We start from the raw sequence: 18,499 nt of genomic DNA on the forward strand, positions 1-18,499 counted from the left end.
TCGCTTTCCCGCTTTGATGGGGCGCGCAGAGGTCTAGGCCAGCCTCCCTGCCCCGCCCGGAGGAATCTGGTGGCCCGGCCAGCGGGCCCAGGTGAGGGCCCTCTGGAAAGGGCCCAGAGGGCGGTGGCGGTTCCGGCGGGGCGGGCATCTGGGGTGGGGACCGCCCCCAGCCTCCACCCGCCCTCACCCCCTCGCTCCTCCAGGCGGGAGCGGCGACGCTTTAAACAGAAAAAAAAAAAAAAAAAAAAACCGTCTCCCTGGCTGGGGGCCAGCGTCCCAGCCCCCTCGCCGTCGCCGCGCCGCAGCCAGGGAAAACAACTGCTCACTTCTCCCTGCGTCCTGCCCGCGTCCCTGCTTCCCGAGCGCCCGGAGTCCAGCCCGGCCGGGAAGGCGCAGAGCGGCCCGGCCGCCCGGCCTTCCTCCCGCGCTCCTCCTCTCTGCCCCGACTTGCTGCGGCCTCCTCGCGTCTGCCGCCGTCTGGGGCCTTCGCAGGCCCCCGGGCCGGCTCGTGGCTGGGCTTCTTTCCGGGCGGTGGAACTTTCTGGATTCCCCGCGATCCAGCCTCCATCTCTTGGCCTCTCCCCCCGCCCCAACTCGCCCGTGCCTGCTGTCCCTCCCTGCGCGCTTCCTCTGTCCCTCGCCCTCGCGGCCCTCGCTACCCTCTCCCGGGGCTCCCGGCTTGCTGCCCGCCTCGGGCTCCGGGACCATAGCCCGCGCCCGGGCGCGCCCCCCGGGTCCTGTGGCCCCGGATGCCCGGGCCCCGAGGGGCTGCTGGCGGCCTGGCCCCTGAGATGCGCGGGGCGGGGGCGGCGGGGCTGCTGGCGCTGCTCCCGCTGCTGCTCCTGCTGCTGGGCCCGGGCGGCGGGGCCCAGGGGGGACCGGCGGGCGAGCGGGGCGCCGGCGGGGGCGGGGCGCTGGCCCGCGAGCGCTTCAAGGTGGTCTTTGCGCCAGTGATCTGCAAGCGGACCTGTCTCAAGGGCCAGTGTCGGGACAGTTGTCAGCAGGGCTCCAACATGACGCTCATCGGAGAGAACGGCCACAGCACCGACACGCTCACGGGCTCCGGCTTCCGTGTGGGTGAGGGCCAGAGGGCACGGGCTGGGGGAGTGGGGAAGGCTGGCACCAGGACAGACGGGGGACACAGGGCAGTGTAGGTCATAAGGCACTGGGATCCGGGGAAACTCAGAACAACACTCTGGGGACCTGCCACCCCCCCACCCCCGCGGGGTGCATCAGGGGCTTGAAAGACTGGAGTCTTGGGGCCAGAGTTGGGAGGGTTGCATAGCTGCTTGGACTTCACAACTCTGGGTTAGGGCTGAGGCCTAAGGAAGGTGTGGGGTAATGCTGAGGTCCTGAGTGACACAGGCTTCTAGGAAGGTGCTGGGCTCTGAGGAGACAGACAGGGTTAGCACACAGGGGCTTTGAGGGGTGCGAGCTGGGGGCAGGAGTTCTCAAAGAAGGGATTAATATTACCCCGAGAAACAGATTTTTTGGGAAGAAACAGGAAAAGTCTTTAAAAATGTCTGAAGTCAGGCCTGCCAAGGGGAGACACCTGCATTCTCTGGGAGGAGGAGCTAAGGTCAGGGCTGGGGGTGAGTGACTTAGTTACCCGCAAGACCTGGGTCTGGGAGGAGAGGGGTGTTGAGGCCCAACAAGTGGAGTGCAGGCCTGGAAGCAGGCCTCCTTTTCCTCAGCCCTCCTTTTCCTGGTGTCCTATCTGTGCAGTTATGGAGGACAAGCTCTCAACAGCTCTGCCTCAGAGGCCCTCAGTTTCCCTGCCAACAAGCCCTCAGGACACCCCAGTTCCACTTGGAGCCTACCCCTTTCCCAGCATCTCTCTTCAAAGGGCCAGTAGGGCTCAGCTCTCCTCCCCCAGGGCCCTGTGGGCCAGGCAGAGGGAGGTGTCCCAGCAGTAATTATCCTCCTGGACAGGGTAATTAGGCTGGGCCCAGGATGGCACCAGCAAAACAGCCCCTCTTCCACATTCCTATACTCACAGACCCAAGGAACCAATATGGTTCACAGTTCTCAGGAGATGTGTGTGTACATATGTGCATGTGTGTGCACATGGCACATACACAGGCATGCATGGGCTTTGGTGTGGCACACTGTGATTAAGTACAGGTTTCTTTGTACTGTTGTCTTGGGTGAATGTCTGTAGTCACTTTGAGAGTATTGATGTGAACCTGAATTGGTGTCAGAATGAGTCTGTGAGTGTGAGTGTGAGAGGAGATGACTGTGTGTGTGAGTGTATGTGGGCCAGACCTCCCAGGCCCCCTGGCCACCCTGCCCAGGCTGCTGTCTCCATCCTTGCTGCCCACATCCCCCAGGCTCAGCGCCCAGGCCACAGTGGGCGGGTGTCACTGGGAGGTCACACTCACCGCTATGAGTGACTCACTGGGAGGCAGGAAGGAGAGGATCCTGCCTCCCCCAGCCCAGGACACACCCCTTCTGCCTTGAAAATCCTGGTCCCAAGAGGCTAGGCAGGATAGACTGGGCTGGGATGCTTTTAGCCAGGCCCTGATGACTATGGATGTGGACCGACCCTCTGAAGTCCTTCAGGTGTTCAGGAGAATAGCACCCTACCTTCCCATCCTGGAAAGTGAGGGTGGCATGGGGCAGGCAGGAGAGGGGCCAGGTTTGGTGTGTGAGCACAGGGCCCTAAGGCTGGATGTTGGATGGGATGTGAGTGTGACAGAGACAGAGGTCCCATCCTTTCACTTAGTCACTCCTTCCTTCATTCCCACTGCACCTGCTCTGGAACCCAGAGCTGAGGCAGAGCTGGCCCTGCCCTTTGAAGTGTGAGAGACAGACATGATTATGGTACCAAGTCAAGTGCCAGACAGAGCTGGAGCAGAGGGTGATAACTTAGGAGAGGGAACAGGGGTGGTGGGATATGAGGAGGAGAAACTAACACTGGAAGGATAAGATCTGAGCATACAGAATGGGGACAGGGCTCGGAAGTGGAGGGAGTAGCATGAATAAAGCCCTGGAAGCAGAGGATGTGACTCCTTTGTGGCAGGAGATGTGTCCTGGGGTGTGGGGGTGCATGTGGAAAACACAGAGGGAGGTGGGCTAAAAGAAGCTTTATTCTGGGCAATGAAGCGCCTTTAATGTCTCAGCAAAGAAGCCAGCCATGAGCAGGTGTGTGACAGGGCTTTGGTTGAGGAGGGTTGTGGAGTGGGGGTTTTCTGGGATGTGGACAGGCAAGGGAGGGCCAGGGAGCTTGGGAGGAGTCTGGGTGACAAGGCTTGAAGCAAGGGAGGGGCAGATGACATGGGGAGGAGGGGAGACAGACTCATGGGACAGTACAGAGGCCAGAACTGGACAGGGTGGGAGCCCGAGAGATGGAGCCTCCAGGCTCAGCTGAGTGACCAGGGCAGGCAAGAATCACTGATGGTCCAAGGTCAGAGGAGTTGGGGAGACAGGATGCTGATTTCTGACAGTGTCTCTTGGGTGGAGGTACCCGAGAAAGGTCCCAGGGAGCGGTAGCTATAGATGTGGGCATTGTTGGCAGCAGTGGGTTGTGGGCCCTGAAGTGGCAAGCCAGTGGGAGGGAGGGAGACAGATGGAGCCCAGAGAGGGCTGAGGTCTGAATTGGGGAGAATTTAGAAGGAAGTGCTAGGTGCAGCTCACATTCCAGGACAAGCCCAAGGAAAGCCAGAAGAGGAAAAAGCTATTCCATTGTCATCATTTGCTAGTCCTTGTTAAGTACCCTCTATGTGCCCAGCCCTGTGCTAAGCATTTGTATGGGCATTCCCTCATTTAAGACATAACATCCCTACGGATGAGGACACTGAGGCACAGGGAAGGGAAATGAGTTCTCAGGGCCACACCATTGGCACATGGCCTCCTAGCTAGGATTTACGTCCAAGGCTTAAAGCTCCAGAAGCCAACATGGGTAGAAGGATGCTGGGGAACTAGAGGGCAGTTTCTGTATTTATGACATGGTACTAAAACCAGGTTCTCAGGGAAGACGGCGCCAGTGGGTGGCAAGGAAGTAGGAAGGAGGGAGGCAGACGATGTGGTGAGGGACTGGGCCTGGGTGCTGGATGCTGGGGGTAGGGGTCGGCCTGAGCCCTGATCCACCTCCCCTCCCCAGTGGTGTGTCCTCTGCCCTGTATGAATGGCGGCCAGTGCTCCTCCCGAAACCAGTGCCTGTGTCCTCCGGACTTCACGGGTCGCTTCTGCCAGGTGCCGGCTGGAGGAGCCGGCGGGGGCACTGGCGGCTCAGGCCCTGGGCTGGGCCGGGCTGGAGCCCTGTCCACAGGCGCGCTGCCGCCCCTGGCTCCAGAGAGCGAGTCTGTGGCCAGCAAGCACGCTATCTACGCGGTCCAGGTGATCGCCGATCCGCCGGGGCCCGGGGAGGGCCCCCCTGCCCAGCATGCGGCCTTCCTGGTGCCCCTAGGGCCAGGACAGATCTCAGCAGAAGGTACCAGGTGACAGGTGATGGGAGGACCAGGGGAGGCCGAGGCGGGCTGGCGCTAGGGTGGCGGGACCCCAGCGGAGGCTAGCCCTGGAGGAGCGCCAAGCTTCCAGCCACGGTGCGGGACGGCCCTGAGGCCACCATGCCCCGCCCCCCAGTGCAGGCCCCGCCCCCCGTGGTGAACGTGCGTGTCCACCACCCGCCCGAGGCCTCCGTCCAAGTGCACCGCATCGAGGGTGTGAATGCCGAGGGCCCAGCCCCCTCCCAGCACCTGCTGCCGCACCCCAAACCCCAGCACCCTCGGCCACCGACCCAGAAGCCCCTGGGCCGCTGCTTCCAGGACACGCTGCCCAAGCAGCCTGTGAGTGAATCCACCGTTCCAGCTGAACCAGCTTTCTGGTTTCTCAGGGTGGCCTTGTCCCGACTCATGAGGATTGCTCAAAAAGAGGGTCTGTGGGCTGAGGGGGGAAGACCAGGGCCTCAGGAGAGAGGCAGGGTGGGGACGGGCACCCTGTGACCTCCATATTCCTCCCCCTAGTGTGGCAGCAACCCCCTCCCAGGCCTTACCAAGCAGGAGGACTGTTGTGGGAGCATCGGTACTGCCTGGGGCCAGAGCAAGTGCCACAAGTGCCCCCAGCTGCAGTGTGAGTGCTCGGGCTCAGGCACACCCCTGCTCCGGAATGGACCCTCTCAGAGCCCCCCGGCCTGGTTCAGCCTTCTAACACTGCCCACCAATCCCTCTATGTCCCACTCTGCCATTCCCGTGCCCTCCCTCCTCTCCCTCCAGGCCCTCAGTGCCCTCCCCTGCCACACTCTCCTCTCTCTGCAGACACAGGGGTGCAGAAGCCAGGGCCTGTACGTGGGGAGGTGGGTGCTGACTGTCCCCAGGGCTACAAGAGACTCAACAGCACCCACTGCCAGGGTACGGCCAGCCAGGAGGTTCTGTGGGCTGGAGGGGCAGGCCCGTTGTCCATGGGGGAGGTCCCAAGGTGTGCGAGGGAGGAGGCCAGCCTGGGGTCGGGCCTTGAGGTTCTTGGAGCAGCTTGCTGTCGCCTGATGGGTCCAGACTAGAGAGACCAAATTCCCACTTAACCACAGACATCAATGAATGTGCAATGCCTGGCATGTGTCGCCATGGTGACTGCCTCAACAACCCCGGCTCCTATCGCTGCGTCTGCCCACCTGGCCATAGCTTGGGTTCTTCCCGCACACAGTGCACTGGTGAGACTGGGGACTTAGGTTCCTGGGAGGTGACAAGGGATGGGCTAAAAGGGTAAAGCAGCAGGGTCAGAGGTCAGAGTGGGATCAAGAGTTGAGGGCAGGAGAAACAAAGCCCAGAGAAGTGGGGTCAAGAGTTACCTGAGATCTGGAGTTAGAGGTCACATGGGGTCAGTGACTACATGGAGTTAGGGTTATATGAGATCATGGACTTGATGGGTAGAAGGGATAAAGTCTAGAGCAATTAGAATTGGGTCACTGGAGTAGTGGTCACAGAGTTGCAGGGGTCACATAAGCTCAGAGCAACAAGTCAGTGGTCACATAAATTCAAGGTCATATGGGGTCAGGGATCACAAGAGGATCAAGGGTTGTCTGGCCAGAGAGGCAAGGTCTGGAGCAGCTGGGAAGAGGGAGGACATGGGCAGTGTTCAGGCCCAGATGTCCATGCCTATCACCGGCCCCTGCAGCAGACAAGCCGGAAGAGAAGAGCCTGTGTTTCCGCCTGGTGAGCCCTGAACACCAGTGCCAGCACCCGCTGACCACACGCCTCACCCGCCAGCTCTGCTGCTGCAGCGTCGGCAAGGCCTGGGGTTCCAGGTGCCAGCGCTGCCCCGCCGATGGCACTGGTGAGCCCAGGGTGCGGGGCTAGGGGGCTGACTGTGTGCCTGGCCAGGAATCACTCAATTCTCGGCCCCCTGCTCTGGCCACAGCTGCCTTCAAGGAGATCTGTCCAGCTGGAAAGGGGTACCACATCCTCACTTCCCACCAGACGCTCACCATTCAGGGCGAAAGTGAATTTTCTCTTTTCCTGCACCCGGATGGGCCACTCAAGCCCCAGCAGCTTCCTGAGAGCCCCAGCCGAGGGCCACCACCTGAAAACACAGAGGAAGAGAGAGGTCTGGCCTGACCCTTTCCATTCTCTGACAGATGCTGAATCCCTAGGCCTGACCCTCCCTCGACTCCTGATCCACAGACATGACCTCAGAGACTAACCTCTAACTCCTAATCCCTGTCCTATCCACTGACCTCCAGAGCCGACCCTCTCACCCTAACCAAGATTGTAACCACAGGATTTAACCCCCAGTTGACAGAATCTGACCATCAATATCTATTCCTCTGACCTCAGAACCCCTTTGATTTCCAGATCAGGGCATAGATTCAGTTCAAATATTGCCCCTAGATCTGGCCTTCTGACCCCTGACCCAGGGATTTCACCCTAGCTATAACCTCCTAAACCTTGTTCTGTAATCCAAGGACCTTGACCAATCAATCATTCCGCATACCTGTTCCCCTGACCTGTGATGCAAACCCTTCCTGACCTCAGGATGTAACCCTTGACACTTGACCCAGAGACATGATTGTTAAACACTTAGAACGCTAACCACAAATACCCAACTGCTGACCCCAGACTTGGCTCCCTTCTCTCAGCCCAACACTTCAATGTCTCCATCTTCTTCCCTTTCAGGGGTGAGCACAGACTCAGTGAGTACAAGAACCCAGGTGGGAGGGACAGGGAGGCAAAGAAGACACAGAGGGCTTATGCTGCTGTCACCCGCAGCCAGTGATTGAGGAGCAGTCAGCACAGCAGAGCCACCCGACCGCCACCACATCTCCTGCTAGGCCCTACCCTGGTGAGATGGGTACTGCAGGGACCAGTCGGCTAGGGCTGTCACTGCTGGGGGCAGTTCACAGCCTAGGCACCAGGGGGCGGTGAAGCTGGTTGAAGTTCCCAGCCAATGACCTGGGGAGAGAAGGGCGGCTCTCTCACTCTCCTCACTCCATGATGGGTGTGCGCTGCTTCCCCCAGAGCTGATCTCCCGGCCCTCGCCCTCTACCGTTCGCTGGTTTCTGCCCGACTTGCCCCCATTAGAGATCGCCCCTACTCAGGTCACAGGTAAGACCCGCCTACCTAGTTTACCTCCTCTTCTACTTCCCTCCAATCATTCTGGAGCGATAACACTTACCCAGGGTTTACTGTGTGCCAGGCTCTGGGGACCCCTCTGTGTGCAGCAAAGATCCACTCTGACTTCAAATGATCTGGGTATTGTGGTGGTCAAGCCAGTCTGAAGGCATTTATTCCTTCATTCAGTCAACAAATATTTATTGAGCACCTACTATGTGTCAGACACTGTTTAGGTGCTAGGATACAGACAAAAATTCCCTCTCCTTGCAGAGTAGGCAGACAACAAATAGATGAATAAAGATCTAGTCTGTCTCATAAATGCTATGAAAAAAATAAATCAGAAAAGAAAAAGGAAGTCTGGGGATTGTGATAATATGTAGGGTGGTAATGAGAGAAAGCTTTAAAGATTGTTAGAAATTAAAGAGGAGAAAGTTGGTGAAAAAACTCCAAATGAAGTTAAGTTTAGGCAAAGCAACGGACGGGAACATGAAACTGGTAGAGAAGGGAGAAACCACACACAGATCAGTGTTTCTGAACCCGGGCAGGGGCGGCACATGGAGGCTTGTTAAGAGGCTTGGGTTTGATCCCAAAGGCTGTGGGAAGTGTCTGCAGGGTTTGGGGCATCGTAATTGCTAGCTGTGGCTGAGCAGTCATCCTGTGCCAGGCACTGACTGGAGAGTTTTACATACTAAATATCATTTAGCCTCTCATACTCTGTGAAGTGAGCACTATGGGCCTCATTTTCCCATAAGAAAACAGAAGCTCAGAGAGGTTCACTAACTTGCTCCAGGTCACACAGCTGAGCTAGATCAAGACCATGTCTTTGTGGATTCCAAAGCCGGAGGGGAGCTGCCAGCCTGATTGAAACCTGAAGGCTAGATTTGGAGGCTAGATTTGCTCCTGGGATAAGGGATTGGGGTTGAAGATGGCTGCCCTGGAGGCCTGAACAGGCTAGAACAACCCTGTGACAGCCCCAGGGGCTAGGGGAATGTGGAGGAAGAGGCAACTGGGGAGGATTCTCAAAAGAGGGGCGTTAAGAACGCCTAGGGAGAGGCATTCTAGGCGCAGATCAACCTACAAAAGCGAAAGCGCACTGGCAAGATGTGGTGGGGGGTGGGCAGAGTTCAGCTTCAAGGTCTGGGGGGCATAGGAACGGGAGGAGGCTGCTTCAGGAGAGGGACCAAAAGAAGGGAGAGGTGGGAGGCAGGAAGTCCTGGAATTGGTGACAAAGAGGGTGAGGGGGGTTTCTGTACAACCACGGGACAAGTCACGGTTCCCAGGAAAACAGCTCCTATCTGCCTTGGTTGGGGAGGAAATCAGTCATTCTGGAGTTGGGGCTCAGGTCCCTGAGGCAAAGGGGGTTGAGGATCATTGGGCTAGAGGATATTGGTGTGACTGAGGCTGCAGGGTTTTAAATACTGGAGTGACTGGGGTCAGAGGATAGTGAGTGGGATAGAATAGCAAAGGTCCTGGAGCTGAGGGGATAGGGATGTCAGGGACCAAGGGTCATGGTTTGGGGTTTTCTAGGATGGAGGTGTAGGAAATCCTAGGATTGGAATGTGGGTGTACAGGGACCTGAGGTCACTGTGTGACCAGGCTCATGTATCTGAATTATTAGGAATAGGGAGGGTATCGAGGTCCACACTGGGGACGTGGCAGAAAGTGAGTGTTCCGGGTTCGGCACCCTGACCTGCCCCTCCCCCACCCTGCCCACAGAGACAGATGAGTGCCGGCTGAACCAGAACATCTGTGGCCACGGCGAGTGCATCCAGGGCCCCTCCGGCTATTCCTGCCATTGCAACCCGGGCTACCGGTCACACCCGCAACACCACTACTGCGTGGGTGAGCGGGGAGGGCGGGTGGCCCGGGGAAAGGCCTGGCTCCCGACCCCTGTTTGACGTCTCTCTGCCTGCGCGCCCTTCTCAGACGTGAACGAGTGCGAGGCAGAGCCGTGCGGCACTGGCAGAGGCACGTGCATGAACACCGGCGGCTCCTACAACTGCCACTGCAACCGCGGCTACCGCCTGCACGTGGGCGCCGGGGGGCGCTCGTGCGTGGGTGAGCAGCACCGGGGCGGGGGCGGCGCGGGGCCGAGTGTATGGGGGGGCCCTCCTCCCGACCGCCGCCCCTCGCACTCTGCTTTCGCCCCCTTCCTTCTGTTCAGACCTGAACGAGTGCGCCAAGCCCCACCTGTGCGGCGATGGCGGCTTCTGCATCAACTTCCCCGGTCACTACAAGTGCAACTGCTACCCTGGCTACCGACTCAAAGCCTCCCGGCCGCCTGTGTGCGAAGGTGGGGGAAACGCCATCTAGACCGACCGGGGTCCTCAGCTGTTCCTCTTCCTGGGGTGGGAGCAGGGGCCCTGAGCTGGTCCTGCCCAGCGCAAGGCCTCTCAGACGCTGGGCTCCGGGAGCCCAGAGGGGCGGGTTCGCCTCGTTTATCTGTAAGGAGGGAGGCCGTGCCGAGGGCTTTGAGCGCCCGGCCGGCCACGTTGTTCCCAAATGGGTCCTTCTTCTCCCTCCTGCGCAGACGTCGACGAGTGCCGAGATCCTAGCTCCTGCCCGGACGGCAAATGCGAGAACAAACCCGGGAGCTTCAAGTGCATCGCTTGTCAGCCGGGCTACCGCAGCCAGGGAGGCGGGGCCTGTCGAGGTGAGGGCGAGATCTGGGTCGCGGCTCGGCTAGGGGGCGGGGCTTCCAAGGCAAACTGGGGGACTCGTCTCGGAGTTGCTCCCTTGAGGTAGCCGAGGGGGCTCCGGCGGGGTGGGCGGGGCTCGTGACCATGGGCGTCTCCCAGAGGGCGGGGCCTTCGCGGTTCCCTCCTTCCCACCCGCGGTACCGAGTGCACTGGAGCGGAATCCGAGACAAGCTTTCTTCGCCACAGACGTGAACGAATGCGCCGAAGGCAGCCCCTGCTCACCGGGTTGGTGCGAGAACCTCCCAGGCTCCTTCCGCTGCACGTGTGCGCAGGGCTACGCGCCCGCGCCGGACGGCCGCAGTTGCCTGGGTGAGCAGCGGCCCTCCACCACAACGCCTTCCTCTGCCCACTCACACGCCCTGGCTGGGGACTGGGCGGCCGGGTCTCTCAGAAGGGTGGGCAGGAGGAAGCTCATTCACCTCTCCGTTCACCGATCTATTCACTCATTTTCTCAGAGAGCCTGGCCGGTGGAAGGGCCACCAGGATTTTCATGTCAGAAGGGTTTTAGGAGGCAAGGCTTAAAGCTAGCTGCTTTGCAAAGCACGTTACTTGACTTGGAAGAAAATAGGATAAAAGAATGGAGGGGGAGAATTAGTAGTCCACGTTACACTAATATTTCTTTTTTTAAAAAAAGATTTTATTGATTTTATTTTATTTTTTTACAGAGACAGAGAGAGAGAGAGAGAGAGGGATAGATAGAGACAGACAGACAGGAACAGAGAGAGATGAGAAGCATCAATCATCAGTTTTTCGTAGCGACACCTTAGTTGTTCATTGATTGCTTTCTCATATGTGCCTTGAACATGGGGCTACAGCAGACCGAGTGACCCCTTGCTCAAGCCAGCGACCTTGGGTCCAAGCTGGTGAGCTTTGCTCAAACCAGATGAGCCCACGCTCAAGCTGGCGACCTCGGGGTCTCGAACCTGGGGCCTCTGCATTCCAGTCTGATGCTCTATCCACTGTGCCACCACCTGGTCAGGCACACTAATATTTCTTATGCACTAAGAAGCGGGTTGGGGATTGGGATTCAGAGAAAGTGGGAAACAGGAGACACAGACAGTGGAGCACAGGGCAGTGGGCCTGGAAGGAGTCTGCGGGCTGCTAAGAAACACCAGAGGGCTGGGAGGAGGGGAGGCCTGAACTGTCTTAAAAGAGAAACAGAAATTAGCCAAATAAAGCAAATAAGGGTGAGAGGGAACAGCAGACCAGACAGCGGGGTCAACACCATGGAGTCAGAGGTGAAAAACAGTGCAGAGCATGCAGGGAGCTAGAAGGCATGAGCAGGGGATGGGGGCTGGTGAGGGGCAGGTCCCCACTCTCTGTCCCCCTCCCCGGAGGTTGGGCTTCATCCTGACAGTGTTAAGAGGCACCTAAAGCATTGTAAGGGGAAGAATGACAAAATTCACTAGTTGCTTTAGGAAGTTCCCTGACGCCCAGTATTGAGAGTGGCGGGGGCTCTGTTGGAGAGACTCAGGACCGAGGTGCTGGTGGATGTGGGGAGAGAAGTGGCCTCCGCATGGTCATGAGATGAAGTGATATTAAAGAAATGCTGGAGCCAATTATCCGGGCTTGTCAACTGGATGTCCAGGTGAGGGAGAGTAGAGACTGAAGGACTGAGGGGCCCTCCAGATTTCTGGTTTGGTTGACTCAGTGGAGCTAGGGTCCCCAGGAGTGGGGCGTGTTTGAGAAAAAAGATACTAAGTTTCATGTTGGATACATTGGATGGGTGGTCCCTCTATGGACCTCTCAGCCGGAGATGCCAGCAGAGGGTGGGTCATAGGGATGGGAAGTCAGCACACCCACCCGGAACTGTGGAGGCTGTGGAATTTTAGGATGTGCCTGCTCAGCCAAGGCAGGTGAATCCGGTGAGGGGAGCCTTGGCAGAGCCATGGGGACACGGCCACATCAGCGGCAGGCAGGAGAACAGGAGTGGGAAGTGGGGAAAGAGAGCTGGTGGGAGGGCCCAGGGAGCACCAGCCGAGAAGCTGGGGAGGGGAGGTTTCCAGGGCAGAGGAGGATGTGCTAAATGCAGGAGAAAGGTTCTTGTAAAACTTTCTTTTTTTTTTTTTTTTTTTCATTTTAGAGAGGAGAGGGAGAGAGAGAGATAGAGAGAGAGAGAGAGAGGGAGACAGAGAGAGAGAGAGAAGGGGGGAGGAGCTAGAAGCATCAACTCCCATATATGCCTTGACCAGGCAAGCCCAGGGTTTCGAACCGGCGACCTCAGCATTTCCAGGTCGACGCTTTATCCACTGCATCACCACAGGTCAGGCTTGTAAAACTTTCTTACTGGTGACATAATAATGCCCCAGTAGCCTTGGCATGATCCTGAGAGGCCAGGAAATGCAGACAGCACATGAGGAAGAGCAAGAGCTGGGGTCACTGGGTGGGGTTTAGGGCAGTAGGCTGAGGAGGAGATGCTAGGACAGTGGGCCAGGAGACAACAGGGGCAGCTGGGAGAGGAGCCATCGATAGGAAAAGGGACATTTCTTGTTCTAATGGGAGCAAGAAGGGTATGGGGGTAGATAATGATTTTCGTATTATCCTTAATTCTCTCACCAGACAGTCAAGGGACAGAGTAGAGTAGGAGACTTGAGAACAGTCAAGGTTTAGAACCGCCCTGGGGGCTTTCCAGGAGTCAAGGGCAGAGAAGATGGGAGAGGGTGGGGTTACAGCCAGAGGGAGTGGCTGTGGCCAGTGTGCCCAGCTTGGTGGCTGGCTCAAGCCCCACTCAGCACTCAGGATCTGGAGGCTGAGAGGCAGGCTGTGGCCCTGATTTTGCCAGACCAGTGAAGAGAAAGGAGAGGTGTCCACAGGCTCCTGCAAGAGAGGGTAGAGTAAGGGACAGACTTGAGAGCAGCTGTGGCTGTGGGAAGAAGTAGCTTCTGAGACAGATGCCCAAGGTGGGTAGGTCCCAGACCCTTGTCCCAAGAGCAAGCATCTGGCATTGAGGTAAAAATCACAAACTGGGGGTCAAGGAATGTATGGTCAGAGGCTGGGCCTGGCTGTCCGCATGGATGGATGGATGTGAAAGCTTCTAGGTTGAAGAGGAAGACAGAGGGAGAGGGACTAGGAAGGTGGGTGCTGACAGCAATAGAATAGAGAAGAGGGAGGCTGGTGTGGGGGCCACGGGCACCTCCAAGGAAGAGCATGGTTTGGAAGGGGTCTGGGGTGTGGACAGTGACAATCTTCCACCAGAAAGGACTGCAAGGAAACATGTTCTCGGGGGCAGCCAGGTTCCTTCACTGCACAAGCGGAAGAAGTTATTCTGCAGAAAGGACAATGACATAGAGGAAGCATCACTTACGTGGGAAGAAAGGGAGCCATGGCAGGTGGGGGGAGGATAAGAGCAGAAGTGAGAGCAGCTGGGTCACAGAAGCACAGGGCAGTATGGGAAGAGGGGATGCAGGAAGGTGAGGATGAATGAAGGAGGTTAGGCTCCAGCTCTTTGGAATCAGACATGACCAGGGTCCCTGGCATTACCTGGCCTGGTCACCAGCCATGCCACATGGGAGTGGGGTGAGGGTCCCATGCTTTTTTTTTTTTTTTCTTTACAGAGACAGAGAGAGGGATAGACAGGGACAGACAGACAGGAACGGAGAGATGAGAAGCATCAATCATTAGTTTTTCATTGCGCGTTGCAACAACTTAGTTGTTCATTGAGTGCTTTCTCATATGTGCCTTGACCGCGGGCCTTTAGCAGACCGAGTAACCTCTTGCTCAAGAGGACGACCTTGGGCTCAAGCTGGTGAGCTTTTGCTCAGACCAGATGAACCCGCGCTCAAGCTGGCAACCTCGGGGTCTCGAACCTGGGTCTTCCGCATCCCAGTCCGACGCTCTATCCACTGTGCCATCGCCTGGTCAGGCGGTCCCATGCTTCTTGAACTCCACTGGCCTCAGCTCTCATGTTCCAGGCTAGGGCTAGGAGTTGGAAAAGGGTAGCAGAGGCCCGAGATGCCCCCATCCTGGCCCTCTGACACCCCCTGTACTCTGCAGATGTGGACGAGTGTGAGACTGGGGATGTGTGTGACAATGGCATCTGCACCAACACGCAAGGCTCCTTTCAGTGTCAGTGCCTCTCTGGCTACCATCTCTCAAGGGACCGGAGCCACTGCGAGGGTAAAGGGGGCCCTAGAGCTGGGGGGTGACCAATTCCTCTCTACCCCAAAACCTCCACTTCCCAGGCCCCAAGTCCAGGATCTACCTGTAAGCAAGCCCGGCATTTTCATGTCCAGCATCCATCCAGATGCCAGATGGGGCATGGAGTGTGGGCCCCACCCTGGACTCTGCAGGAAGCCTTGGCAGCCTCAGACTGTGTGCAGGGATAAGCATTGAGATTCGTTACCTCTTTGATCCCCTACAGATATTGATGAGTGTGACTTTCCTGCAGCCTGCATTGGGGGTGACTGCATCAACACCAATGGCTCCTACCGATGCCTCTGTCCCCAGGGGTACCGGCTGGTAGGCGGCAGGAAGTGTCAAGGTATGGGGGGATTGGATGTGAGCCCTTGAGGAGGAATGGCAGGGAGCAGTAATCTCCCAGACACACTGTCTTTCTGTCCATCCATCCACTCATCGTCCTTCTACTCTTTCACTTAGAATAACAGTAACAATGACAGTAATTACATGGCACCTACTTTGTGCCAACTCACCCTCACAAGTATTCAACCAACAAAGAGTTTACTGAGAATCCACTATTTGCCAGGTGCAATGACCCAGGGCTCCCAGGTAGGGGAGGCTGATGTGTTAATGGATTCTTACAGTTCAGGATGCTGGGTGTCAAAAGTGGTCTGGACTAGTGATCACTTGTGATGGAGAGGGGACAGCTAAATTGGAGCCTGAAGCATAAATAGGATCTCTAAAGCATAAATATGTTCCCTAAGCAGAGACAAACATGGAATGGTATCACAAGCCCAAAGAATGGTATTTGCAAAGCAGAGATCTGGAAGAGATCTAGCTGTGTTTTTAGGAGAGAGTAGATACCTGTACCCTAAACACAGAGCAGAGTGTTTTGGTGGTTTAGAGTAAAGGGTGATGAGTCTTAAAAATATTAGGAGACCAAAATGAAAAGTTCTCAAATGCTGAGTTCAGAGTTATGACTTCATTCTGTTGTCAGTGTGAGCCACTGAAGATTTTATGAAGGTAATGTAGTGAATGTGGACTATCTGCTAACAATAATTGCAAATTCACTTCTAGGATTTATAAAGTCTGCTTATGTTCACATATCTACCCACATGCAGACAGACAGGAGGGGACTTCCTGTTGTTTGTGTGTACATCGAAATCAAAGTGGAAATATGGGTTCTGAACTTGTGTGAGGCCCTTGAGGCACACCCCCAGGGAAAGAAGGGCTGATTTCCCTCTGAGCAGCTCTTCCTGCCTTCCTCACTCCCTCCTCCTGCAGACATAGATGAGTGCAGCCAGGACCCAGGCCTGTGTCTTCCCCATGGGGCCTGTGAGAACCTGCAGGGCTCCTATGTCTGCATCTGTGATGAGGGCTTCACGCCCACCCAGGACCAGCACGGCTGTGATGGTGAGTGCCTCCCAGCTCCCTCCTCTGACCAGATGATTCCCCTGAACTGCAGCTGGACTTCAGAGATGTATCCTGGTCCCACCCTCTGGAATTTGGAAAACATGAAGAAATCTCTTTTGCCTGGAAGAGTCCAGTGGGGCCAGACCTGGCAGGAGGGTGTCATCTTGAGCACGGTGTTCTGGGGAATCAGTGAATGTGGGGACGCAGAGGAGTGAGGTTGGTGGGCAGTGTGGACAGGAAGATACAGCCTCTCGGACCCTGAGCTGCCCTTTCCTCCCCTCAGAGGTGGAGCAGCCTCACCACAAGAAGGAATGCTACCTTAACTTCGATGACACGGTGTTTTGCGACAGTGTACTGGCTACCAATGTCACCCAGCAAGAGTGCTGCTGCTCGCTGGGGGCTGGCTGGGGAGACCACTGCGAGATCTATCCCTGCCCAGTCTATAGCTCAGGTCAGGAGCCAGCAGGCCCTTTCCCTTCCGAGAGCCTCAGTTTGTTCATTAGGAAACGAATTGGGGGAAATGGCTCCTCCCTGGGTACGTGGGAAATCAGGCGGAGAGCTCGGACCTGAGCGGACAGCCAGAACACGTGTCAGAATCCTGCCTCCTTCCGCTCTCTTCCCGCAGCTGAGTTCCATAGCCTCTGCCCGGATGGGAAGGGCTATACCCAGGACAACAACATTGTCAACTACGGCATCCCAGCCCACCGTGGTAAGAACCGACAAGGCCCCACCCACCAAGGTTAGGACAGTTCTCCGACCCGACCCTGCGGACGCTTGCTGGGTTAGGTTCAAGGGCTGGGTTAAGCCCCGCCCCTCCACCAAGTCCCGCCCTCCACCACGCCCCGCCTCTATCACACATCAGTGCCTAGAAAAGCCTCTCCTATTGAGTGTGCTTTGCTACGGTGGTACGCCGGCTCCCACATGCTGGGCTTACTGGGCCTCAGTGGCCACTCAGGTACAGTCCGCTGAGCACCCACGGCTTGTCACTCCACAGACATCGACGAGTGCATCTTGTTCGGGGCGGAGATCTGCAAAGAGGGCAAGTGCGTGAATACACAGCCTGGCTACGAGTGCTATTGCAAGCAAGGCTTCTACTACGACGGCAACCTGCTGGAGTGCGTGGGTGAGTGCAGCTAGCTCAGTGACCGCGGAAAAGCGGGCAGGAGACATAAACGACTCGGGGCCGACTGCTACCACTCGTTTTCCATCCCACAGATGTGGACGAGTGCTTGGACGAGTCCAACTGCCGGAATGGAGTGTGTGAGAACACACGAGGCGGCTACCGCTGCGCCTGCACACCCCCAGCCGAGTATAGCCCGGCGCAGCGACAGTGCCTAAGCCCGGAGGAGATGGGTGAGGCCCGGGCCTGCAGGCTGGGGAGAAGGCGGGGCCCGGGACGGGCTGTGACCACGTCCCCCCATCCCCTCGCTGCCCGTAGACGTAGACGAATGCCAGGACCCCGCAGCCTGCCGCCCTGGCCGCTGCGTCAACCTGCCAGGCTCCTACCGCTGCGAATGTCGCCCGCCCTGGGTGCCTGGGCCCTCCGGCAGAGACTGCCAGCTCCCCGAGAGCCCGGCTGGTGAGGGCGAGGGTCGTCCCGGGCTGACTCCAGGGCCCTCCCTGTCTGCCGTGTGAAGCCCTGGGACACAGATGGGCGGTCCTTATTCCGGGCTTCTCCCTGATGCCGGGTTCCCTTCCGCAGAGCGTGCCCCGGAGCGGCGGGACATGTGCTGGGCCCAGCGTGGAGAGGACGGCATGTGTGCGAGCCCCCTGACTGGGCCCGCCCTCACCTTTGAGGACTGCTGCTGTCGCCAGGGCCGCGGTTGGGGTGCCCAGTGTCGCCCATGCCCGCCGCGCGGCGCTGGTGAGCCGATCAGGGAAGGGTTGGCCCAGAGTGAGTACGGGGGCAGGAGCGGAGGTGCACAAACACACTGACCACTGACTGCCTCCTCCCAGGATCCCAGTGCCCAACATCGCAGAGTGAGAGCAATTCCTTCTGGGACGCGAGTCCGCTTCTGCTAGGGAAGCCGCCGCGAGGTGAGTGTACAGAGGGGACAGAGGCAGGGCCACAGCTTTCGCTGGGGATGGTTTTGACATGTGTGTTTTGCCCACCGGCTCAGAAGAAGACAGTTCAGAAGAGGATTCTGACGAGTGCCGCTGCATGAGCGGCCGCTGCGTGCCACGTCCAGGTGGTGCTGTGTGCGAGTGTCCGGGTGGCTTCCAGCTTGACACCTCCCGAGCGCGCTGCGTGGGTGAGCGGGACAGCGAGTAGCGAGCCCAGCGGCTGGCGGTGGGGCGGGGCCCTGCAGAACCCTACTGAGACCAGAAGTGAGCGGGCAGCGCAGTTCTAGAGCCCTCGCTATGTCCAAACCTGTCCCCTCACCTCCAGACATCGACGAGTGCCGAGAGCTGAACCAGCGCGGGCTGCTGTGCAAGAGTGAGCGCTGCGTGAACACCAGCGGCTCCTTCCGCTGCGTCTGCAAAGCTGGCTTCGCACGCAGCCGCCCGCACGGGGCCTGCGTGCCCCAGCGCCGCCGCTGACGATCTTTGGCCAGACCTCAGCGACCACCGAGCGGTTTCCACCAGACACTGGGGCAAGCTCAGCCTCTAGTTTCTGCCTAGACTCAGGGGCTCGGATCCAGGGACCCTCTGGGCCTGCAGACCCCTTTCAGAGCCCCATGTCCCAAGGGTGCCCATTGGGGTCCACCTGGTTTACAAGTGGAT

The 18,499-nt window shown here is 57.9% G+C and overlaps 1 protein-coding gene across 4 annotated transcripts; it reads left to right on the plus strand.

The window, feature by feature from the left end:
• The first annotated feature begins 391 nt into the window (after positions 1-391).
• On the plus strand, positions 392-18,410 carry LTBP3 (latent transforming growth factor beta binding protein 3). Of its 4 annotated transcripts, none has more exons than XM_066348079.1 (28): positions 393-1,077; positions 4,103-4,432; positions 4,585-4,787; positions 4,965-5,070; positions 5,256-5,348; positions 5,525-5,647; positions 6,112-6,270; positions 6,355-6,540; positions 7,110-7,126; positions 7,203-7,275; positions 7,452-7,538; positions 9,264-9,389; positions 9,474-9,605; positions 9,712-9,840; positions 10,078-10,200; positions 10,433-10,555; positions 14,240-14,362; positions 14,607-14,726; positions 15,647-15,775; positions 16,059-16,226; positions 16,401-16,484; positions 16,770-16,898; positions 16,991-17,128; positions 17,214-17,354; positions 17,478-17,639; positions 17,732-17,812; positions 17,899-18,027; positions 18,165-18,410. In XM_066348079.1, exons 1-28 carry the CDS (start codon positions 750-752, stop codon positions 18,314-18,316), a joined length of 3,894 nt encoding a protein of 1,297 aa, XP_066204176.1. In that variant the 5' UTR covers positions 393-749; the 3' UTR covers positions 18,317-18,410. The 4 variants fall into 4 exon arrangements, with proteins under 4 accessions (XP_066204279.1, XP_066204176.1, XP_066204188.1 ...); XM_066348068.1 differs by having other exon boundaries at positions 394-1,077; positions 17,896-18,027; XM_066348182.1 differs by lacking the exon at positions 17,214-17,354 and having other exon boundaries at positions 392-1,077; positions 17,896-18,027.
• The last annotated feature ends 89 nt before the right edge of the window (positions 18,411-18,499 follow it).

Source organism: Saccopteryx leptura, chromosome 1 (assembly GCF_036850995.1).
Source record: "Saccopteryx leptura isolate mSacLep1 chromosome 1, mSacLep1_pri_phased_curated, whole genome shotgun sequence".
Taxonomy (NCBI): domain Eukaryota; kingdom Metazoa; phylum Chordata; class Mammalia; order Chiroptera; family Emballonuridae; genus Saccopteryx; species Saccopteryx leptura.